The sequence below is a fragment of the Aquarana catesbeiana genome, linkage group LG02 (genome assembly GCF_042186555.1).
Source record: "Aquarana catesbeiana isolate 2022-GZ linkage group LG02, ASM4218655v1, whole genome shotgun sequence".
NCBI lineage: Eukaryota > Metazoa > Chordata > Amphibia > Anura > Ranidae > Aquarana > Aquarana catesbeiana.
Window position 1 is genome coordinate 295,903,549 of NC_133325.1, and position 26,180 is coordinate 295,929,728.

Consider the following 26,180-nt stretch of genomic DNA (forward strand, 5'->3'; position numbering starts at 1 on the left):
GTCATTGTTCATCTGCACTGTGAAGCGCCGTCCAATGAGTTCTGAAGCATTTTGCTGAATATGAGCAGATAATATTGCCCAAAACACTTCAGAATTCATCCTGGTGCTTTTGTCAGCAGTCACATCATCAATAAATACAAGAGAACCAGTTCCATTGGCAGCCGTACATGCCCACGCCATGACACTACCACCACCATGCTTCACTGATGAGGTGGTATTCTTTGCATCATGAGCAGTTCCTTTCCTTCTCCATACTCTTCTCTTCCCATCACTCTGGTACAAGTTGATCTTGATCTCATCTGTCCATAGGATGTTGTTCCAGAACTGTGAAGGCTTTTTTAGATGTTGTTTGGCAAACTCTAATCTGGCCTTCCTGTTTGAGGCTCACCAATGGTTTACATCTTGCGGTGAACACTCTGTATTTACTCTGGTGAAGTCTTCTCTTGATTATTGACTTTGACACACATACACCTACCTCCTGGAGAGTGTTCTTGATCTGGCCAACTGTTGTGAAGGGTGTTTTCTTCACCTGGGAAAGATATCTTCGGTCATCCGCCACAGTTGTCTTCCGTGGTCTTTTGGTGTTTCTGAGCTCACCTATGCGCTCTTTTTTTTTAAAGGATGTTCCAAACAGTTGATTTGGCCACACCTAATGTTTTTTCAGCCCAATGATGGCTTGCTTCACTGATAGTGACAGCTCTTTGGATCTCAAAATGAGAGTTGACAGCAACAGTTTTTAAATGCAAATAGCACACTTGAAATTAACTCTGGACCTTTTATCTGCTCCTTGTAAATGGAATAATGAGGGAACACACACCTGGCCATGGAACAGCTGAGCAGCCAATTGTATCATTACTTTTGGTCCCTTAAAAAGTGGGAGGCACATATACAAACTGTTGTAATTCCTACACCGTTCACCTGATTTGGATGTAAATACCCTCAAATTAAAGCGGAAAGTCTGCAGTTTAATTTCAAATCCATTGTGGTAGTGTATAGAGCCAAAAAGATTAGAATTGTGTCGATGTCCCAATATTTATGGACCTGACTGTGTGTGTCTGTATAATTTATTATATATATATATATATATATATATATATATATATATATATATATATATATATATATATATATATATATACACACATCATATATATACACATACATACACACACATTACATCAGGGTCCCTAGAGAGCCCCCCGCCCCTTACATCAGGATCCCCAGAGACAGTGTGAGCAGTGAGAGATGATGTAATCTCTCTGCTGCCCACAGCTGCACAGTGAGGGTGGAACAGCGGTGATGCAGGGCGGGTGGTGAGAGATGATGTCATCTCTCTGCTCTCTCGCCCACCCACCCGCTCCCCTGTGCTGCCCACCGGCTGGCTCTCCGGCTCTGTCATGCGGCCCACCACACTAGTGGCCGGGCTGCAGGAAGGCCGTGGCCCAGTGGTTGGGGACCCCTGCAGAGACTCTGGGTTATAGCCCCAGAAGCCACCCCCTAGCGATGCCACTGGCAGAGACCATCTTTCCTGTAAGGTGGACAATTTCAAACACCTTGCACCTAGCCCAGAAATATTCACTCTCAAATAATTTATATTGACATTTCACATTTTACAACAAAAGAACACATATAACCATTTCCAACACATAACCCCACCCAACATCAATACAAAAGAAAAAACAAAAAAACAAAACAGAAAAACACAAAAATACTACACTACACCCTTCCCTATTTGCGCTCATCAAACCTTATTTCAATCCACTCCTTCACATTTTACCCAGATGGTACATATATTATGTAATTATTTCCCTCGAAGATTCTATCTCATTATTAATATTCCATATCATCATTAATATACTCAACTGATTGCTCAGGCAGATTGGAGACTAACCACCAATGCCAGATCTTCACAATTTTTTTTAGGACATCTCCTATGTTTATATGTCAGTTCCTCCGTCTTAAAGCGGGGTTCCACCCAAATTTTGAACATTATCTCTATGCATTCTCTTCCTTGCCTAGATGCTGACATGCTGTGTAAAAAAATTTAAATCGCCGTAATTACCTTTTTTTTTCTAATCTTCTTAGCACTTCCTGGTTTTCCTCCCATGGGAGTAGGCGTGTTTCTAGCCTCTCCCAGACCTCCCACAGTCCCCTGGGAGCTAGTCTCAGGCTTCCCAGCATGCATTGTGCAAAAGCGTCATCACAACATCTCGGTGAATGCTGGGAGCACAGCATTCACCGCATCCAGGAAATACATGCTTGTGGGCTTCAAATGCCCACAATGAAGATGGAAACCGCCTTCAGTGAATTTTATAAGTTATTCTTTACAACGAAATCGGACACAGGCGGACTTAATACACAGAACATGTGAGTAGATAATCATGAGAAGAAAAGTTTGTGAATGAACTCCAAAAAAAAAAAAAAAACGATAGATAGGTGGACCCCCGCTTTAAATGAAGATTAATTGCTTTAATCCATTGAGCCATCATTGGTGGATAGTTCTCAACCACATCACATGCACTTCAACTGGGAGGGTATCTTCCAATATCCCTAGCAATGCTATTTTTGGATCAGGCTGTACTTGTGTAGCGCACATAGAATTTAAAATATCAAATATAGGCTCCCAGTAGCGATGCAATTTGGGACATAGCCACAGTATATGTATAAGTGTACCTGTACCAGTAGTGCATCTTGGACAAATTTGATGTAGTTGCTTTACCCCAGGAGTACATTTTTAAAAGGAGTAGTGGGCTCTATGGATGATAAATTGAGTCAAACACTGTGTGGAGGATAAGGATACCTTAAATACTTTTTTCAAAGCTTGCCCCCATTCCTCATCACTAAGGATCCCTATGCAACTGTCCAAAACTACCCTCTTGTGAATAGATTCTAACTATGGTTTGTATAGAAGAACATATATTTCCTATGAGTCCCTGTTTAGCATGTCTTGTAGTTACTGCCAAAGCTAGAATTGATGAAGGATTATATTTTAATAAAAAGGTCTTTGCTTGGCTCTGTAAAGCATGCCATAGCTGTAAATATTGAAAAAATAATTCATTGGACAAATGATGTTTTCACTGCCAGTTTATCACATGATTGAAAAACATAAAATCATAAAGTTGGCTAAGAAACTTAATACCAGACTTTTTCCACAAATCAACATTTTTAGCTTCGCCACTTCAGGCATTTGTATATTATTCCATATATATATTGAGTATATCCCTCATACTGAGTATCTTGTTGAACAGTGGTCCAGATCCTATGTCTCAAATAGAATGTAGGATATCTACGTTTATTATAAAAAGTGGTAAGCAACTATTGACTGCCCTAGTGGATCTATCGGCAAATAAGAGAATAGAATTTGTTTATGGGATCCTCATGATTTATAGTACTCCATCCATATAGTTGCTGGAGTTGGGATGCCAAACCTCCTACATCCTTAGGCAGAGTTTCCAGTTTAATCCGGGGATGTTTATATCTCCAAATAAGATCTCTAAAACAGGGTATCTATTTTAAAAATTTCTGTGGTAGCCATATGGGGCAACTATGTAGCAAATATAATAATTGTGGCATCCATATCATCTTTATCAGATTAGCTCTACCCATTACTGTTAAAGGCAATTTACTCAAGATTTTCCCCACTTGCCCAAACCGCTTAAATCCTCTCCACATATGTACTCACTTGTGATGTGACGTGTACCCCTTGATATTTAAATGGAGAGACTACAGCAATTAGAGGAGCAGAATTTGGCAGATTGATCACCAGGGGGTCCACAGGTAAAAGAACTGACTTAATTGTCCCAATTTATATTAAAGCCCGAAAAGGAGCCTTATGTATTAAAGACATCACTGCCTCCAACTAAGACAAAGTATCTCCCAAAAATAAAAGCGTATCATCAGCGTATAAAGCAATCTTGTCCTCTCCCATAGATCTACGAAACCCGATAATATTCTTGATTGACGGACAGAGGCAGCCAAAGGTTCAAAGGCCAAAGCAAACAACAAAGGCGATAATGGGCATCCTTGTCTTGTTCCTCGTTGCAGTGAAAAAAGGTGCCGATATATGTCCATTTACCTGCACCTGTGCCACTGGGGCAGCATAAAGAAGTTGTATCCATCTTATAAACTTAGGTCCAAAACCAAATTTTTCAAGACAATGCCATAAAAAGTCCCATTCTATGCTATCAAAAGCTTTTGCCGCATCAAGCGACAGTATAGCTCTATTACCCAAGTTTTCAGACGGAACCTGTAAATTAAGAAAGTAATGTAATTGAATGATATGCTTCAGGTTAGGTAGGAGTTTTATCAGGCTTTAAACAACACTTTAATAATTGCTTCATTCACAGAAGGTGGGAGATAACCACTTTCCAACGCTTTATTAAAGACCTCCAGCAATTCAGGCAACAAGTCATCTCCATAAACCTTATAGGACCTCTCCCGGTAACCCATCTGCACCTGGAGCTCTATTACTAGGCAAATTAACAGAGGCAATTTGAAGTTCTTCTAATGGCAAAGGCTGATCCAACATCTCCCTATCACTCACTGATAGTTCTACTAATGTAATGGAATTCAAAAAAATAAAAAAAGTTGCAAATCAGTCTCCTTATAGGATACTTTACAGATTATTATAAAAATAAAACAGATGAAATCTCCAAGGTAGTTCACGCAATTTCAGTTATAGAAATTTGTAATTCTACTACTTATGTCATTGGTTTCTGGGATTTTACAATTGCTGACAAAAGATGACCCGTGTTTTTCCCATCCTCAAAAAAAGGTTGCTGAAGGAAAAAACGTTTCTGTTCTGCTTTTTTACCAGCATATATCTGTTTTTGTATCCACTTCTGCTGTGTTTCTGTAGTAGGGTTCGCTATATATATACAAGTTCGGCCTTTAAATACATCTTCAGTCACTAAACATTCCCAAGCCCTAGATCTTTTTTTGATCCTTGAGATTTGAGAAATAAACAAACCTCTCATATAAGCTTTTAAAGAATCCCAATAGATCTGTGAAGATACAGCAGGCTTATTAACAGTACCATAGGTCAAAATATTGAGCATTTCTTTGTTTTGAAGGGAAAAGATCAAACCAATAAGGATTGACTTACCATAAAGTACAGGCCTGAGTTCAATTTAAAGCGAACTTAAGAACTAATGGGAAATGATTGGACAATCCTCTAGCTGTATATGTAGCTTCAGATATCACGGGTAGCATCATAGATATAACTAATGCCAGGTCTATTCTAGATAAAGTCCTATGGGTGCTAGAGAAGCAAGAAGACACTCTCTCATTAGAATGTAACATTCTCCAGACATCCATAAGGCCAATTTCCTGAATATATCCAGCAAAAAAGGAGTGCATACAGAAGTTACTGGAGCTATATCCAAACTATATCTATCTAAGGAAAGGTCAAGGCAATTATTGAAATCTCCTATTATTAACCAAGGAACATCCGTTTTATCAGAAGTAAAAGTCAATAGTTCTTTAAGTACCTCTGAGGAATATGGGGGATAGAGATATCGATATCTATCTGTATAGCTAGCACATATGATTTTCTATACATTGTACAAAATAGGAAAATATAGCGACATTTAGTATTTGTTTGTACCTGTCTGCAGGAGAAATCAACTTAATTTGCTATCAATATAGATACACCTCTAGAATATGTAGTGCAAGTACAGGGATATTGCCTACTATATAATGCATGCTTCCAGTAATTTAATTTACGTATATTTAAATGAGTCTCCTGCAGGCAAATATAAGACTGAGAAAATGTTTTCATTGTAGTGAACATAGCTTGTCTCTTTACTGGGTCACCAATCCCCCTAATATTCCAAGATGCTAATACTTGCGTTAAACTTGACATATCACTACAATATTGGATTTTTGAGTCATAAGCCTGGAGTAAAAAAAATTCTTGCTAATAATAAAAAGGAAGGTCATATTCATTATCCCTTTTAATAATATCAAACTAATATCTTTTAAGATTCTTTGTGAGGAGATGGTTTCTGTATTCATTTTAACTATCTGATGAGCGCATATGAAACAGCTATATAAAAACAAAACAACAACATCCATAAAAAAAGAAGAAAAAAAACCCCAAAAAAACTAATTCCTCAAACTTGTGAAAATCCCATATACCGTATATACTCGAGTATAAGCCGACCCGAATATAAGCCTAATATAAACCTAATGTTACCACAAAAAAACTGGGAAAACTTATTGACTCGAGTATAAGCCTAGGGTGAGAAATGTGCAGCTACTGTAAGTGGAAAAGAGGGTCAACAATGCCCATTTGCAGCCTCACTGTGCCCATTTGCATGCCTCACTGTGCCTATTTGCAGCCATAGGTCCCCGAATTTCAAACTCGGTAGTTAAGGGTTCCTAGATGCCCCCTAGCTGCAGCCAAAATTTGGAGTCTCTGGACCCAAAATGACATTGCTGCAGATGGACACAGTTGACCGACTTCGGGGCCACTTGGTGCTAGGAACCCCAAATTTGGTGTGCAAACCCAGTGGAACTAGCACTACCAAAGCAGCAGAGAATGACATTTTCCGAACCGACTTTGGGGCCCCATATCTCGGGGCCACTTGGTGCTAGGAACCCCAGCTTGGATATGTTGTAGTGCTAGTTCCACTGGGTTTGCACACCAAATTTGGGGTTCCTAGCACCAAGTGGCCCCGAGGTACGGGGCCCCAAGGTTGGTTCGGAAAATGTCATTCTTTGCTGCAGAAAAGTGCTTGACTCGAGTATAAGCCGAGGGGGCACTTTCAGCACAAAAAAAATGTGCTGAAAAACTCGGCTTATACTTGAGTATATACGGTACATCCTTGGGAAGCTGCCCACCCCCCCTAAATGGCCTCCCCGCATAGGGGTTTTATATAAAAAACATCACAGTGCACACCTAATAATTTTTTTACATTATTTAAAATAAAATCTTGAAAACTATTTATAAAATATATATATAAATACAAAAAAATAAAAAAAATGCAGCCAAACATTTCTCACAGGAACAAAGTATAGAGAATCCATTCAGTGATTACCACTGGACTCTCTCTCTCCCTCTCCCTCCTCCGACCACAGAAAAATAAATAAATTAAAAAAAAGCAGGGTATAACATTGAATAGGACAGTTGCACGGTCTGCAGCCTCTTTTTTACATCTTAGCATGCCGGTTTTGAGCTTCAGGAGAAAAATCCAGAAAGAATATAATTTTAGTTCCATTAAACATGACTTCCTTCAATACTCTAGCTCTTCTGAGAATATGATCTGTCTCATTGGTTAAGTAATCGAATTAGAAATAGCCGCGGGGGGGCGGGGGGAGCTCCTGCTGGTAATGGCCTACTAGGTACTTGGTGTGCTCTTTCAACCGAGAAAGACATAAAAAGATAAGATAAAAGATTTTCCAATCGTCTCCTAATTTGGGAAAAGCAGAGCTAAAAAGCAGCAAAATATATTTAAAATAAGTTAAAATAAATTGAGCAATAAATAAATCAAGAAAGGGGAAACAGGAAGAGAGGAGGATATGAGGAATGAAGCGAAGGGGTGGAAACAAAGCGGATAAATTATGGAAAGAGGGACAGGGGGCTTTAAATGCTGTTGCCCCTATGCAAAGTGATGGTGGATTTTCTCACCAAATACTAAGTGGTAAATCCACAAAAGAGAAGGCTAGAAAAGCTGCAGCTGCTAAACTTGTAAAATTTGCATTGATATTAAAAGATGGTAAAAAAAAAAAAAAAATCACAGCATGACGCTAGTGAAGAATTGGAAGTTTCTTGCACCGATAAAGTTACTTTGCATGAACACTCAGACCAAATGATATGTGAAGTGGAAGAAATGGATAAAAGAGTAAAACTGCACATTGACAAACAGCCAAGTGATATGCAAACAATAACATAGATAACACCATCAGAGCCTACACTACTAGATGTGTTCAAAGCGGTACAACAATGCCAGAGTTCTATAGGTAATTTAACCTGGCATGTGCAGGGACATAAAGAATTTATTTTTTTGCGCCAGGATGTACAGAAAAGAACGTCTGTTTTGGAAGATCGTGTTTAGGGCTGAAACAACTAATCGATTAATCGACAACTAATCGATTATGAAAATAATCGATGACTATTTTCATAATCGATTAATCGGCCAGTAACATAATGGGGTTAAAAAAATTTAAATTGAGTCTTTTATAGTACAAAAAGAGCAAATAATCGCTACTGTAAATGTTACTTTCACAGTTCTACAGTAAAAAAAATGAACCCCTTACAATAGAGATTATCTGCTTTTTTTTTTTTTTTTTTTTTTTGTACTATAAAGGGCTAATTTTAGTGGTTTTTTTTTTTTGTTTTGTTTTGTTTTTTTTTTTTTAACTCCATTATGTTACTAAACGTCTTAGACCTGGTTCACATCTATTTGTTTTTTGGTGCTTTTTGCAGAAAGGCACCACAGTTAATTTACATGGTTTCCTATGGGACACATTCACATCTATGCTTTTTTTCAGCTGCTGCATATTTGTAAAGGGTCAGGGACTTTTAACGCAAAACTGTGCTTTTTTGGTTCAATATACTTCAATGGAAAAGCTGCAGAAAAGCATGTAATGCGTTTTTGCAGCAATTTGTGTTCTTTAATCTGCCTAACCACAAATTGGCCAAAAAAATGCAAAAATGCAAATTGCAGCCAAAACGCACAGCAAAAAGCACTGCAGAAACATATCAAAAGCAAACTGCATAGATGTGTACCGAGCCTTATGCTGGCCACACCGATCAATTTTCAGAAGAGAATATTCAGACGAAAAATCTTTGTACATTTGGTGAATGTTTGAAATTTTCACTTGTTTTTAACGTGTTTTTAAAATGAACGAAAAAAAAAAAAAAATTATCTGAGTCTGATGATATTTACCAGATTCACCCTTTTAATAGTATATATCCTCTAATACAATATACAGTATATCTCTCCTCTAATAGTATATACAGTATATCTCCGCTAATAGTATATACAGTATATCTCTTCTGTCTGTTATTCTCAGAGTGGATTAGATATTTTGCTCCCTAACCATATAGTTATTTATATTTACCACTGCATAGAGATATTTAAGAATAATTTGCCTTTTTTTTTTAAACTTTACATATTAACTAAATTATACACCACACTTTTTTTTTTTTTTTTTTTTTAAGCTTATCAACCGATTAATCGATTAATCGAAACAATAATCGGCCAACTAATCGATTATGAAAATAATCGTTAGTTGCAGCCCTAATCGTGTTAAAGAATTAAAAGGACTCATCACAGCCACTGGGCAAAGATATTAAAGAAGCAATGACCAAAAAAAAAAAAAAAAAAAAAAAGATACTAATGTTCTTAATCTGGAAGATCTAGAAAATCGTTTGACGTATATATAAGGCTGGTGGGTCTCCCAGAGCACTCTGAGGGAGAATACCATACAGAATTAGCCCAGAAATATTCAGGTAGCCTAAGCGCAGTGTTAGATGTCAATTTATAAACAATCCAGTTATCCTGTTCATTGATATTACATACCTTTCATGCTCTTCTCAACAGCTGTAGACGTTTGCAATAGTTTTGACCATTTTATAGCTCTTCTGGTGAGAACTACTAAGTATCTGGATTGAAAGTCTTCATAAAATGTATAATCAAAACCTTCAGGCCTTTGAAATCCATAGGTATCGATCCTATGAACATAACAGACAGCAAAATAAGACTCAGTAGAAAACACGGCTGCTAAAAATGCTAGCTGCCTGACAATCTGGTGTTTCTCTCATTTTGTCCTGGAATCTCAAAATTAACCTTTGGCCAAGCTATAGATGTTCAAATATTTCCATATTTTTTATTCTGCTTTAGTGATGTGTCAGTATTACACCTTATACCTTTTAGTGTCTATAGTCTTTCCCAAAATTCAGTGTAGTTGAAAAGTTTTCATGGCGCTTCACTTTTTCCATATTTTGTTACGTTACAGCCTTTTTCAAAAATGGAATTCATTAGTTTCCTCAAAATTCTCAAAACAATACCCCATAATGATGACGTGAAATAAGTTGGTTTGAAATCTTTGCAGATTAAAAAAAAATTAAAAATATTTAATCTCATATGTGCATACAGTGGATATAAAAAGTCTACACACCCCTGTTAAAATGTCAGGTTTCTATGATGTAAAAAAAAAAAAAAAAAAAAAAAAAAAAAAAAAAAAAGAAGGACAAAGATAAATCATTTCAGAACTTTTTCCACCTTTAATGTGACCTACAGACTATACAAATTGAACAAACTGAAATCTTTTAGGTGGAGGGAAGAAAAAATAAATAATGTGGTTGTGTAAGTATGCACACAGTTAAACTAATACTTTGTTGAAGCACCTATTGATTTTATTACATCACTCGGTCTTTTTGGGGATGAGTCCATCAGCATGGCACATCTTGACTTGGCATTATTTGCCCCCTCTTCTATGCAAAAACACTCCAAATCTGTCAGATTGCGAGGGTATCTCCTGTGCACAGCCCCCTTTAGTTCACCCCACAGGTTTCCAATGGGTTTCAGGTATGGGCCATTCCAAAACTTTATTCTTCTTCTGGTGAAGCCATTCTCTTGTTGATTTTGATGTATGCTTTGGGTCATTGTCATGTTGAAAGATGAAGTTCTTCTTCATGTTCATCTTTCTAGCAGAAGCCTGAAGGTTTTGTGCCAATATTGACTGGTATTTGGAACTGTTCATAATTCCCTCTACCTTGACTACGGCCCCTGTTCCAGCTGAAGAAAAACAGCCCCAAAGCATGATGCTGCCACCACAATGCTTCACGGTGGGTATAGCAGGGACGTGCGGTGTTGGAAAAAATAAATAAATAAATCGGGCTGACATTAGTGTTTTTTTTTTTTTTTGTTAATAAAACAGTTTTTTCTCAAAAAAAAAAAAAAAAAAAAGGGAAGAGCTTTTAAAAAAATTGCTGCGCAAACACCGTGTGACATAAAAAGTTGAAACAACCACAATTTCATTCCATAGGGTGTCTGCTAAAACAACATATATATTTGGGGGTTCTGAGTAATTTTCTAGCAAAAAAAAAAAAAATGATGATTTTTACATGTAGGAGAGAAGTGTCAGAATTGGCCCAGGTGGCAAGGGGTTAATTACCATAAGTAATATACAAATAATTATTATGTATTGTTTTTAAGGTAATTTACTATATTTTCAAAATCTGTACCCAAGCAGGTGGCCTAACGGACAAATTGCTGAAGTTTGAAGTTATAACTTCCAACCAGTAATTTCACAGTAAATAGATAAATTATGTTATAACATATAGCATATAAAATATATGATTTAGCTTGAATATAACAGTACCTTTTCAGCAGGCAGCAGATTATTATTCTCTCTCTTAACTGTGTGAGAAAAATATGGGCTTGTGGGTAAATCTTATACCCATAAACACATGTATTTCCTTGTAGTCAAGAAGGCTGGGCTGGAAGGGAGCATGTGTCTTTTTATACCCATGCCCCTTCTATGACACTGCAGCGAGAGGCTGCATTTTTATTGGACAGCTGGGACCAATGGTACTTTACCATTGGTTCAAGACTCCAAGCTGTTTATTGAGCTCAGTGCCTCTGACAAGAAGGGAGAGGCACTGTGAGCTCATCCTCTCAGTCTGCTGCAAACAGAGTTTGTCAGTTTGTATTTAAAGTGGCCGCTCTGTATTTAGTTTGACAGGCTGTGCAAGGAGCCCTATATCTCTGGAACCATAGGTCATAGGAGCCCCAAATTTTTTACCAGTGTTGGGGGAAGAACTTGGGCTACATACCCCCCAAAGTCTCTGATCCCAGGTCGCCGAGCTACGACCCTCGATTTTTTAAAAGTTTTTTTTTTTTAATGTTCATGGCTGGTGAGGCCCTGCCTCACCTGACTGCACGTCCCTGGGGTATGATGTTCTTTTGGTGATGTGTAATGTTGTTTTTGCACCAAACATAACTTTTGGAATTATGTCCAAAAAGTTCCACCTTGGTTTTAGACCCCAACACATTTTCCTGCATGCTTTTGGGAGACTTCAGATGTGTTTCTGAAAAATTTAGCCGGGCTTGGATGTTTTTCTTCTAAAGAAAAGGCTTCCATCTTGCCACTCTACCCCATAGCCCAGACATATGAAGAATATGGGAGATTGTTGTCACATGTACCACACAGCCAGTACTTGCCAGATATTCCTGCAGCTCCTTTAATGTTGCTGTAGGCCTCTTGGCAGCCTCCCTGACCAGTTTTCTTCTCATCTTTCATCAATTTTGGAGGGAAGTCCAGATCTTGGTAATGTCACTGTTGTGCCATATTTTCTCAACTTGATGACGACTATCTTCACTGTGTTCCATGGTATATCTAATGCCTTGGAAACCCTTCTTTACCCTTCTCCTGACTGATACCTGTGACAGGAGGGCCCGCGGAACCAAGAATCCCTTGGAAAGGTTGGGAAACCCATGCACCTCTTATGTCTAAGTCACCCTGTGCCATCCTGGCACAGGGTGACTGAGAAAATATATCTTGGATTACTTAAAATGGGACAGTAATATTTATCCACAATATCTCCCAGGATCTATATAAAGACTATTCTTGGTTTGTTTGATTTTGAACTCAACATGTTAGTTGCTGCTGGAGCTCCTGGTAATTTGTATCCTGCGTTTATACTTATGATAATGTATAATCTACTGTGTGAAGCTCAGTGACAACAAGTCTGACCTGTAGTGAAATCCTGATTAATCATAACAATGCCCAGGAGGGCACAGTCTCACATCGGCTGCTTTAAGGGATTAGTTAATTAGCTCATGTTAATTTATGTTTCTGGTTACAGGTTATTGTTAGAGTAATATGAGCAGGAGGTAGGAACCTCCTCTTTAACTGTATATAAGACTTGTATTTTGGTTCTAATAAAAAGAGTCTATGGTCAGCAACTAAACAAGTATCATCTTGTTTTGTGCTTGTGAGCGGTTGGAATATCTGATCTCTATATTCAGACTGGGAGGAAGTGGTATATGACGAAAGCACTCAAGCGGAGTCATTACAATACCTTTTAACAATGAGATCCCCCCGATGCTTTGGAAGCTCTCTGCGAACCATGGCTTTTGCTGTAGGATGCGACTAAGAAAATGTCAGGAAAGACCTACTAGAACAGCTGAACTTTATTTGGGGTTAATTATAGGCACTTTAAAATGATGGCAGGTGTGTACTGACTCCTATTTAACATGAGTTTGAATGCAATTGCTTAATTCTGTTCAGTTCCTGCTGCTGGAAAACATCCCCACAGTATGATGCTGTCATCACCATGCTTCACTGAAGGGATGTGCTATATGTCAGGTGATGAGCAATGCCTGGTTTCCTCCAGACATGACGCTTGTCATTCAGGCCAAAGAGTTTAGTCTCCTTGCATCAGACCAGAGAATTTTGTTTCACGTGGTCTGAGAGTCCTTTAGGTGCCTTTTGGCAAACTCTAAGTGGGCTGTCATATGCCTTTTACCGAGGAGTGGCTTTCATCTGGCAACTCTACCATACAGACCTGATTGGTTGAGTGCTGCAGAGATAGTTGTTCTTCTGGAAGGTTCTCTTCTCTCCACAGAGAAAAGCTGGAGCTCTGTCAGAGTGACCATCAGGTTCTTGGTCACCTCCCTAAGGCCCTTCTCCCCCGATCGCTCAGTTTGGCTGGGCAGCCTGCTCTAGAAAGAATCCTGGTGGTTCCAAACGTCTTCCATTTACGGATGATGGAGGGCATTGTGCTCATTGGGACCTTCAATGCTGCAGACATTTTTCTGCACCCTTCCCCAGATCTGTGCCTCGATACAATCCTGTATCAGAGATCTACAGAAAATTCCTTGGGCTTCTTGGTTTGTGGTCTGACATGCACTGTTAACTGTGGGACCTTATACAGACAGGTGTGTGCCTTTCCAAATCAAGTCCAATCAACTGAATTTAGCACAGGTGGACTCCAATCATGTTGTAGAAACATCTCAAAGATTATCAGTGGAAACATGATGCACCTGAGTTCAATTTTGAGTGTCATGGCAAAGGCTGTGAATACTAATGTACATGTGATTTTTTTCTTTTTTATATATAAATTTGAAAATATGTCAAACAAACATCTTTCATGTTGTCATTATGGGGTATTGTTTGTAGAATTTTGAGGAAAATAATGAATTTAATCCATTTTGGAATAAGGCTGTAACATGACAAAATGTGGAAAAAGTGAAGCGCTGCGAATACTTTCCGGATGCACTGTATCATGCATTGTTTTCGTGGGACAAATAGGAATTTAATTTGCTGGCATATTTGGATACATTTTGATTTCCTAGGTAGTAATTAGTTGTTTAGCAAGAATCAAGGTATTACCGATGATTCCTATTATAGTTCACATCACTGCTGATGATGTCCAAGTAGTTAAATGCACCAAAATGCGGAAAAGGGTTTAGTGGCCTAAATTCAATCTATAAAAAAGAGCCCAACTTGCTAAAAAAATATAAACCAGTTAATGTCTACTTCACTGCTCTGGGACTAATCATTCAAAACCCTAGACATCTGAAGGTCTAAATAAAATGCAACGTACACAGTAGGGTCAAAGTCTAGAGAAGGTGATCTGAGAGCTAGGAAAACATGAGATCACATTTAAATCAGCCCAACAGTCAGTACACTATGGACTTCTACATGAATGACAAACAAAATGTGTGACAAGGAAACATATAGCATGATATTTGCCCAACTAATTTGTCTCCATTTCCTCTTATATCAATAGGGCTTTGTTATGCAAACAAGTGAAAGGTAGTGCTTCAAACTTGTATTGTATAACTGCCTTTACTCAATGAAGAGTTGTAATCAGTAACACATAGGGGTTGATTTATGAAAAAACTGGAGTGCGCAAAATCTGGCACAGCCCTGCCAGGTTTTATTATCAAAGCTTAACCGAACAGGCTGATTGGCTACCATGCACAGCTACTTCAGATTTAGCACTCTCAAGTTTTAGTAAATCAGCCCATAGTAACCAATTTACACAGTAGGAAAAAAAAGACCAGGACAGAGTAAATGTGGACAAAGTGTGAACCCTCATATGGGCATGCTGCTGTGTTTTTTTGATCACAAGGGGATAGTTCGCTATGAGTTCATAGAACATAGTACGATGGTCAACCAACATTGTTACTTGGAAATTCTGAATAGGTTATGGGAATCTGTTTAGAAGAAAAGACTGGAACTCTGGCCTGACTAATGGACCATGACACTGCTCCTGCACAAACAGTTTTTTTTTGTTATTTTTTTACAGTCCATACCAGGAGTTAAATTGTAACACCTTGTATAGTATCTGCTTCTATGAATAGAGAAAACTTTTGCAACTGCGCTAAAAGCGAAAACATAAGAATATAGCAAGCACATGTTCTCTATGCCCCGGAAGATGCTGTTTGTAGTGAAAGGCTTAGGGCGGAGTCTACGTTCGTAATGTCATCATGCTCTGTGAAGCTTGGCCTGCCTCTTTATTGGGGCCCGCCACGATTCACGTATGTGCTGTTTTATGGCTTTTTAACTATGTTGCTTGGTTTACTTTATATTAGAAAAAATATATTTTGGGAGGCAAAAATTTACTTTTATGGTATCACCATAAGCATTAAAATATATTTTAAAAAACAATATTTTAACCACAAAAGTATATAAAAAAATACAAAATTGTCATATCTCAGAAAAAAAACATCCCGATAGCCCTCTTAAAAAACTGGACTAGTATTATCCATAAAACAATACTGTCAAACACTACAACACAAATGGTGCAATCTTGAACATATACATCAAGTTCTTCTCAACATGTTTTAATGGTTGAACCGCTTTTTCAGGAGTATTTTAGAGAGTAGTAATTTGTAGTAATAGTAAATATAATGTAGTACAAAACTAAAATAAACAAAAATAATAATATAATGTTATGGAGAAACAGAGTCAATAGGACAAAGCGGCTTACCAGATGAATTTGATCGGACCGGTGCACAAAAGAGCGCCAACAGTTCGATCCCCCTGCAGGGGGCATACTTTTGTATGCCGTTCCCACAGCTGCCATTTTTGCCTCAAATTTTTTTTTCTAATATACAGTAATTTAAGGATGTAGGTGTCATTTATTACTCTCATTTCTTTAGCACAGTATTTCATGTTACTTGGTTTAAATAAATGGGATGCGCTTTTTGATCAGTTTTACACTATGCAGTTCCCCTGGTTTTTCTTTTAATTATGATATACTGGAAGGTGATCCACGAGTCCTGGCCTGAAGTGGAGATTGTGGGCGGCTCTAATGGAAGCCTGGCCATATAACAAGCTTGTTTTGACTGCTCGGTAATAGGGGGTCAAAGTGTTGTGGTAAGCAGGAGCCATTTAGTATTTGGTGGAGGTACAAATTAGTGTATGAATATATGGGCACTTGCTGAAGATTTCACACTGTTCACATTTGGCACGTTATTGGACTTTTTTCACTTTCACTGGACTTTATTGATATAAATTGAATTCACTATGTTATTTATAATTTGCACTATATTGCATATGCGCAGTACTTTTGTATATTATCGACTTCTATGCATGAAGGTGCTGGGCAGGATGGGTGGGTACAGTTGGGCACTCTTGAGGAGAGCCTGTCACCTCTCCCTCAGTTCTGTTAACCCCCATAGCTTTAAACAGACAAAAAGGAAGCAAAATCAGAAAATGTCATCATCTGGGTTTCCATATACGTTAACTCCTATAGGCAGGACCTTTTTTCTCAGAGAATAGGTGCAGTTACTACCCCCTTTCCAAGTCACCCCTTGTCTCCACCCCTACCCATCTTTGAGCACATCCCTTGATACCACCCCCTAGCTACCTCCCAGTACCAGCCCTTTTAGAGAATACAGAACCAAGTATAATATTTTTGGTGATAAGTAGTTTGTATGGAATTTAGTAATTATAACAAGAAAATCAGTAACAGACACCTCCAGCAATTACAGACCTCACCACCAACAATGTATCCCCTAGAGGCATTAGATGCCCCCACCAAAACAACACTTCCCCCAGGAAAAAATATATCTCCTAGCAGCCAACATCAATAGACCCCTCACTCAACAGTCGATCCTCCAGAAACAAAAGACCTTCCCTCAACAGTAGATCCCCCAGCAACATAAGATCCCCCCCCCCAGAAAAAAAAGATCCCCGCCAGTAACAACAGACCCTCCCAACTATAGACCCCTTCCACAATATAACCCCCAGCAGCTAGCATCAACAGAGCCTCCAGCATATCCCAGCACCCCCTGCCATTACATACAAAAAGCCCTGTCTATAGGAAGTGCCGGTCAGCTGCCACAAGTCTGTGGAATAAAGCAGCCACACTTGTATACTTTGCTCTGTGTGTATGAGAGGTGTGTAGAGCAGAGTCTGCATTCTGACAGGTACGTGTCACATTATGCAGTGACAGTCATAATGGGGTGTGGTAAGACTTCAAGGGCAAACCAGGAAATAATTAATCTCTTTATTTATAATTCATCCGTGTGCAATGTGGCCAGACTACTTTCCTAAAACAAGCTTTGTTTAGCTACTGTCTTCAGGTCCTACAAATTCTTCAATACATCCATAAAAATAAACATAAAAGAGAAAAAAATATAAAAATCAACACAGAAGGCTCATGCAGAGAGAGTGAACAAAGAGGCTTTTCAGGCTTTTTACAGACAAATAGAGAAGCTTGAGTACAAAAGATGCAAATGCACACTGGCATCTCGAAAGAGATTCATCTGCCAGGAAAGTCATGTTATTACCTGGGTATTCTGTCCTTAGCAGTCTCATTATCGGTTTCCATTGGTGCCCGATTTATTTTGGAAAGGCATACAGCAGATACCTACAAAACACAAGAACGCCTTTGTATTTTAATTAGAACAGCAAAATAGGTGTGTTTTAATGACAGGGTAGGCTTTGATTTTAAATGGAACAGTTTTTTCTTTTTTTTTTCTTATTCAGCAGATTTATAATATAGTTACCTATTTCCCTAGCTATTATAGCAAGTCAGCCAAGTTCTGGGACATCGCCTACTTTTTCGCCTCCAGCTTCGAATCTCTTCGGAGGCTAGATAAATCTCCAGGGATGGCAAGCACCTCCCGGGTACCCCTTGGGATCTTTATCATCAACTGTCCTAGAGGGGAATTTAGCAAAATCAGGGCAACCATGTATGGCATCCAATCAGCTTCTAGCTTGCATTTTCAAAGCGTCACTGAACAAGCTGAAGATTGAAGCTGATTGGTTGCCATGCACAACTGCTGTAGATTCTGTCTGCTCCAGTTCTGATAAATTCCCACCTAGTCTCTATGCACAATGCGCTAGTGTTGCCTTTGTCTCTATGCAGTAGTCATGCCACTGGAAGTGGCACAGAATTCGTGCAGTGTCCCCCACTGAGGAAGCTGATTTTCTTTTATGTCTTAAAGTGGTTGTAAAGGCAGAAGATTTTTTATCTTAATGCATTCTATGCATTAAGATAAAAAGCCTTCTGTGTGCAGCAGCCCCCTCTAATACTTACCTGAGGTCTTTCTAGTTACAGTGATGTTGTATAAATGTCTCAGCCATCCGGGACTCCCCTCCTCATTGCCTGTGACGGCCATTGACAAAACATGTTATACTTACCTCCTCTGTGCAGTTGGTTTTGCACAGAGCAGCCCAGATCTTCCTCTTCTTGGGTCTCTCTTTGCTGCTCCTGGCCCCTCCCTCCATTCAGACACGCAGTTGCCGGTCAGCGCCGCCCCCTCTCTCCCCTGATCGGCTAGCTGACTTTGATTGAAAACCCAGCCAATCGGGAGGAGAGTCCCGGACAGCCAAGGGAAACGTAGACATTGCTGGATAGAGAATGGGCTCAGGGTAAGTGTTGGGGGGTGCTGGGGGGCTGCTACACACACAATGTTTTTTACCTTAATGCATATAATGCATTAATATAAAAAAACCTTTTGCCTTTACAACCCCTTTAAGCTCATGGGTGATTTATCTGCAGCAATACACATTTTTTTTAATATCCTCTCTTACCTTTCCTATTGGATATCTACAAAAAACATCATCCACCCAGTGAATCCAGCATCCAGGGGGCCAGCCACAAGGACCAGCAAGAGAGAGCTGGCCCCCCCCAACCCCCCCCAGTGATGTGCTATGTACATCATGCATTGTACTGCACCCAAAGTCCCCCTGGGATGTGTGATATGAGTGTTCCAGGAGGCCGCGTACAATGGAGTATATTTTTCCTACCTAGGAAAGAACCCAGAAGGGTGGGGTTGAGTTCCCCAAGAAAGGTATGGGAAAAAAAACGAAAAGAACTTTCATTTTGAGAAAAGGAGGGGAGAGGAGTAGAATAGGGGAGGATGGAAAGTCTACTTTAAAAGGCAGAATGTTTTTCATCTTAATATGTTCTATGCATTAAGATAAAAAGCCTTCTGTGTGTAGCAGCCTCCCCAGTACCTCCTAAGCCTTCATGCACACAGGCTGTTAAAAAAACGTTATGAAAACGCCAGTATCTTTGCAGTGATTTTTTTAAACTTTTTTCAGCTTTTTTCAGCGTTTTTGCAATAGCGTTTTTGAGCGTTTTTCCGCGTTAGCGTTTTTCCGCGTTTTTTTTTTTTTCAAATTTTTTTTTTTTTTTTCAATGGATCAAAAACGCTAAAAAACGTTGGTGAATGACGTTTTTGAGCGTTTTTACAGCTGAAAAACGTCTTTCAGAACCCACTGGTCCTGGGTTTTTTTTACAGCTTAAAAACGCCTATGCCACTTGCAGCTCAAAAACGCCTAGGTGGGCATGAAGCCATAGACTAACATAGACAGGCCTTTTTAAGCTGCAAAAAAAGCTCAAAAAAGCAGCTGTAAAAACGTCCGTGTGCATGAGGACTAATACTTACTGAAGCCCCCTCTCTATCCAGCGATGTCCACAAGTCCCTCAGCCATCCTGGACTCTCCTCCCGATTGGCTGAGATACAGCAGCTGCGCCATTGGCTCCCACGGCTGTCAATCTAAGTCAGTTAGCTAAACAGGAGAGAGAGGGGGGGCGAGGCCGAATGGCAGCTGTCTGAATGGACACACGGAGCTGCAGCTTGGGTGCCCCCTTAGCAAGCTGCTTGCTGTGGGGGCACTTAACAGGAGGGAGGGTCCAAGAGCAGCAAAGGAGGGACCCGAGAAAAGGATCCAGGCTACTCTGTGCAAAACCACTGCAACAGGGCAGGCAAGTATAAAATGTTTGTCATTTAAAAAACACACACACACACACACACACACACACACACACACACACACACAGGACTTTACAATCACTTGAATATATGCAATTGCTTGCTGAGGAAACCAGAGCAATTTTCTATTGAAGAGTTAACTCACTAATTTTACAGCGATTTATAGCTCAGTTGCTCAGTGACTGAATGCGTGTCGTGTTTTATGTTGCCAACAAGGTCACCAGCGACAAACGCTCTGCGTTTACCTCTATGGCCAACCTATAGCCTCGTACACACGACGAGAACATCAGATAAATGATCGTCTGTTTTTCTGGGGTTTTTTTTGTATGCTAGTCTTATATCGAAAACCAATAGGTTACTAAAGTTACAAAAATTCTCGTAGGACAAAATAAAAGTTCTGAAGTGATGTACTGTAATGTATTCTTCGTTTCTGAGTATGCACAGGTCCTGATCACGCAATTTTTTTAAAATGGAGAATACTGTACTGATTAAAACGAAAAATGTTAGTTCTGCTATCGCACAAGAAAAATTGTAGTTTTTGTCCCTTCACGACAGTTTATGCAAAATTATCTGATCGGCTCTGCTGTGTACCAACGATCAGATTATCGTACAATAGCTTTGAAAGCAGTATTTGTTGTTTGTTTTTTTTCATTGTGTGTACTAGGCGTGAGGCTTATGTCAGATGGGCAACTCTGCTGAAAGCGTTCCTGCAGCTTTGTTGAAATCACCAGATGCAGGATCGCCAAGAGGCTGTATGTCTCTGTGGAATCAATCCCTCTGTAGCCAAGGCAGCGAGATGTCATTCCCATCACTAACAATAAGATTCAGCAGCGTTTGGACCAGGGACAGAGCGACATCTCACTTCATCTGGCTACGGAGGGAACGATTCCATAAGAACACACAAGCAGCCTTTTTACTGATCCTGCGATCGGTGATTTGTCTCTAGTGGCACAATCGCTTCTGTGTCATCAGCCTAATGATGCAGCACTGGTTTAACCTGCAGCAGCAGCAAATCACCAGTGACTATAGGGATTAAATAGCTAGTTACACAATTGCTGGTATTAGGGATTTGTTGCCAGGATTAACCTCTGCTACAAAATGGCATGTTACAAAGTAACAATATTGTTTCCTTATTTATAAATACACATGAGACTATAATGCTTCTGATTCGATGTCTGTAGGCATGAATTATAATAGTACCTTTCCCTAAAAGGTCCCTATTTAACCACAGAAGAGTTCACTGCTTTCTTATGCCCCGTACACACGATCGGACTACCCGACAACAAAACCATGGATTTTTGTTTGAAGGGTGTTGTCTCCAACTTGTCTTGCATACACACAGTCACACAAATGTTGGCCAACAATTAAGATTGGAACATAGTGATGTACAAGACGTACGTGATATCTCCATTACGAACGCTAGTTTTACAAGACCGAGTGCACTTGATTCCGAGCATGTGTGGGCTTTTGTGCGTCCTACAGCAAACATTTGTTGGCGGAAAATTTAAGAACCTGCTAGCCAACATTTGTTGGCGGAAAGTTCAACAACAAATGTCCGATGGAGCATACACATGGTCGGACTTTCCGCCAACAAGCTCACATCCAACATTTGTTGTCGGAAAATCCGATCGTGTGTACGGGGCATTACAGTCATACTTATCCACTTCAATAATGAGCACTTTCACCCCCTTCCTGCCCCTAGACAAATTTTCACCTTTCAGTGCTGTTGCACTTTGAATGACAATTGCGCAATCATACAACACTGTACCCAAATTACTTTTTTTTCTTTTTTGGAGACATATAGATCTTTATTTTGGTGCTATTTAATCACCACTGGGTTTTTTTATTGTTTGCTTTTTTTAATTTCGGTTATAAAATTTAGCAAATAAGTAAGCGCCGGTTCACATTAGAAGCGGCACGACTTGCAGGTCGCCTCACCGAGGCGACCTGCACACGACTGCCGCGGCGACTTGCAAGACGACTTCTGTATAGAAGTCTATGCAAGTCGCCCCCAAAGTAGTACAGGAACCTTTCTTCTAAGTCGGAGCGACTTGCGTCGCTCCGATTAGAACGGTTCCATTGTACAGAACGGGAGGCGACTTGTCAGGCGGCTAGGTCGCCTGACAAGTCGCCCCCGTGTGAACCGGTTCTCATTGTTCTTTTTCACTGATGAGGCTGAATTGATAATCAGGGCACTAATAAGCCACACTGATGATCAGTGACCTGATTATCAGTGTGAAAGTGTCCTGTCAGCCTTGCTGGTTATCGGCTCTCCACAACTCACACGTGTGACAGCGAGTGAGGAAAGGAATGACGATAACTGGCAAGTTTGTTTAGATGTGATCAGTTGTGATTAGACACAGCTGATCACATGGTAAAGGGCTGCTGTGATTGGCCCTCTACCTCAATCTGTGAACAGCTGTATCCAATAGGTCACAGAGTGTACCCAATGCACGCCCCAGGGGGCACGCAGGTGACATGTTCTGGGAGGATGTCCATGGATGCCCTCCCAGAACAAGAGAGCCATGCTCTAGCGGTCTTTTGGCTGTGGCGCTGTACTGAGGTGGTTAAGGTCGCCATATGCGTTAAAATCTGACCATACAATCTTTGAATCAACTTTAGAAATTTACCAAACTGTGTTAATAGAGGACTAGGAATGAGATTGGGCATGTTCGGATCCTAGGCTTATCCCATGAGAGTGAGCTAGGGAGTTCTCTCCTGTATTTGGCCAACCATCTGTGGCTGGGGCATTCTGTGCACATATACACGCCCATTGTTTAGTGTACATGTGGCTGGTGGATTAGCTCACATGGGTTCAGACTAGGATCCAAACATTCTGCAACACTTCCTGAATGAATAGTGATGAGCTTGGGCGTGTCCGGACTAGAATCTGAACCCATGTACGCGAGCCTACCGGGACGCTGTCAGCTGTACAGGCCAATCATCTGCAACCAGGGAATTCCACTCCCTGCAGCTGCATGTATACAAGGGATGTGTATAGCTGTGGGGAATGACCTGGCCACAGATGATTGGCCCATGACAGCATCTAGGCAGGCTTGTGCACATGGGTTTGGACTAGGATTTGAACATGCCCAACGTCATCCCTAATGAGAACCTGCCTAATCTACCCAAACAAATTCTTGCACTACATAGGTATTGGTAGAGCTAAAGGAGATTGTACCATTAGACTGCATGGTGAGCTTTAGATTAAACACGTGGATAGTACACCAATCAGCCATAACGTTATGAGCACCCACCATAACCAGTTGAGGCATGGACCTTTGCTGTGTGCTGTGGTATCTGTCACCAAGCCACGAGTAGCAGATCCTTCAATTCTTGTAAGTTGTGAGGTGGGCCTCCATGGGTTGCACTTGTTTTTCCTGCACATCCCACAAATGTTCAATTGGATTGAGATCTGGAGAATTTGGAGGACTTTGGAAGTCAACACCTCAACTTGTTGTGTTCCTCAAACCATTATTGAATTCATCAAACCAAGCCGCCGTCTTTCATTGCTCCAGTTCTGATGCTCAAGTGGTAATTATAGGTGCTTTTGGCTGTGGACATGAGTCAGCATGGGCACCCTGACCAGTCGGTGGCTACACAGCCCGATAACACAACAAACTGTGATGCACTGCGTGTTCTGGAACCTATCAGAACCAGCATTACCTTTTTCAGCAATCAGAGCTACAGTAGCTCTTCTATTGGATCGGACTACATAGGCCAGCCTTCACTCCTCAAGTGCATCAATGAGTCTTGGCCGTCCATGATACTGTCTCCGGTTGGATGGTGTTCCTTCCTTGGACCACTTTTGGTAGATCTCGACTACTGCGGATCAGGAACATCCCTCAAGATCTTCAGTTTGGAAGATGCTTTTTTGACCTAGTCGTCTAGCTCAGTGTTTCTCAACCTTTTTCCAGCCAAGGCACCCTTTAAATTATGCACCCCATTCTAAAATGTAAACATTTAAACAAATATTTTTACATATTGCAGCAGCATCCACACATAGCACGTAGGCTACCCAACATTAGAGGCGATTTATTTCCTCCACCTTTGCACACTCCCTCAGTTTCTCTTCCTCTCTGCTAAAATTACCCCAGTGCTGACAGAGAGGGGCAAACAGCAACAAGACGTCATTGGTTGTCAAGATGCCAGTAGCAGGCCCGCATGGTGCCCAAGGTTTTAATGCTGTAAAATAAAATCCTGTGGTTGTAACAAAAAGGCAGGCTTCATCCAATCGCTGGTTTGTTGCCAATTTGTGGGCAATTTTTTGGCATTTCGCCAAGGCACCCCTGAGGAGCCCAGAAGCCACCCTGGTTGTAAAAGGCTGGTCTAGCTATTACAATTTATCCTTACGCCTGGGCATTTTTTTATGGTTTCAAGACATCAACTTCAGAGACAACATGTTGACTTTCTGCCCAATATATCCCACCCGCTTTCTGACATTAATGGAATTATTTACTTTGTTTGTCATAATGTTATGACTGATTGGTGTCTATGTACAGACATGTAGAATCTCAGATTAGATTGTACAGGAACACACAGATCTTCTAGTGTATGTAGAGATGAGATTGTACAGGAACACACAGATCTTCTAGTGTATGTAGAGATGAGATTGTACAGGAACACACAGATCTTCTAGTGTATGTAGAGATTAGATTGTACAGGAACACACAGATCTTCTAGTGTATGTAGAGATGAGATTGTACAGGAACACACAGATCTTCTACTGTATGTAGAGATGAGATTGTACAGGAACACACAGATCTTCTAGTGTATGTAGAGATTAGATTGTACAGGAACACACAGATCTTCTAGTGTATGTAGAGATGAGATTGTACAGGAACACACAGATCTTCTACTGTATGTAGAGATGAGATTGTACAGGAACACACAGATCTTCTAGTGTATGTAGAGATGAGATTGTACAGGAATCCAGTGGATATAATAGGAGCTCTGCCATCCAATCTATTGACCCAATAGATATAGGTGTCCCCACGCCCAGCTCTCCCTCCCAGGCTCCTCATGTAGTCACACAGCTCCTGCACCTGTCCACCCACAATGACCTCAGCCCCAGCACACAACTTTCCAGCGTCTTCTCTACCCCATAGACTCACCTGTAGAGGTGTCCGGACGTTGTCTTAGCTCTCATACACACACAACTTCCTCTTGCTGTCCATTTCACCTCCACACCACTCTATGCCCCCGCCGCCGTACAACACTCAGTCCGCCGTCACACAGCCTGCTGTCAATCATCCGGCCTCGGGGCGGAGCTGCTTGTGGATCCAGGAATGGAAAAGGGGCGTGTAGGATGTGCTGAGTGGGCGGGGACGAGTTATTCTAAGCCGGGGCTCGGGAGTGATTGATGGCTGTCAGTAGGGGAGGGGGAGGGGGATTTGTAGCACGGGGGTCTCTGGGTGGTATCAGTGCGGGACAGGGGGGAGGGCAAACACTGCTTCTGTTATCTAACATTCATTCATATATATGCCACACTTCCACCATTATGTAGCAGTCATATGTTTTTGGTAGTAAAGTGTACGTGCAGATAAGACTTCCTTTTTTTATAGAATAATGTCTGTTTATTTGTATTTATTTATTGCAATCTGTATCCAGGTAAGGAGATTTTTCTTGACTTCCGGTACTGGAGATGTAACATAGTATCTGTACAAAGGCAGAGGAACTCCCCTTTTATGCTGACCTTACTCTACACAATATCCTTAGATCTACCATCAAACTATACATGTATTATTGGCTTAACTGTTTTCATACTAACTGAGTAAGTTCTTTAGGTGTGTCCGTCTATTATATGCTGGTATATCTAAAGGAGATTGTACAATACATAGCCATCTTTATGGTACGCTTTGATCAATGATCAATTTCTTTTCTGATAGGAATAATCAATCTATAATCAACAACTCATACAGTGGGGAAATGTGTATGATCACTAGTGGCGGCTGGTGTTTTTTTTGGGGGGGCTGCAAATAACCA

At 40.3% G+C, this 26,180-nt stretch overlaps 1 protein-coding gene across 2 annotated transcripts in view; it reads right to left on the reverse strand.

Moving 5' to 3' along the window:
• Positions 1 to 25,497, reverse strand: part of GRTP1 (growth hormone regulated TBC protein 1) — a 122,711-nt gene extending 97,214 nt beyond the window's left edge. For both annotated transcript variants that reach the window (XM_073614550.1, XM_073614551.1), the window contains exons 1-3: positions 25,310 to 25,497; positions 17,760 to 17,839; positions 9,528 to 9,679 (exon numbers count right to left, since the gene is read on the reverse strand). In XM_073614550.1, coding sequence (XP_073470651.1) covers positions 9,528 to 9,679; positions 17,760 to 17,800 — 193 coding nt within the window. In that variant the 5' untranslated portion in view covers positions 17,801 to 17,839; positions 25,310 to 25,497. The remainder of the gene's footprint in view (positions 1 to 9,527; positions 9,680 to 17,759; positions 17,840 to 25,309) is intronic.
• Between the last annotated feature and the right edge of the window lie 683 nt (positions 25,498 to 26,180).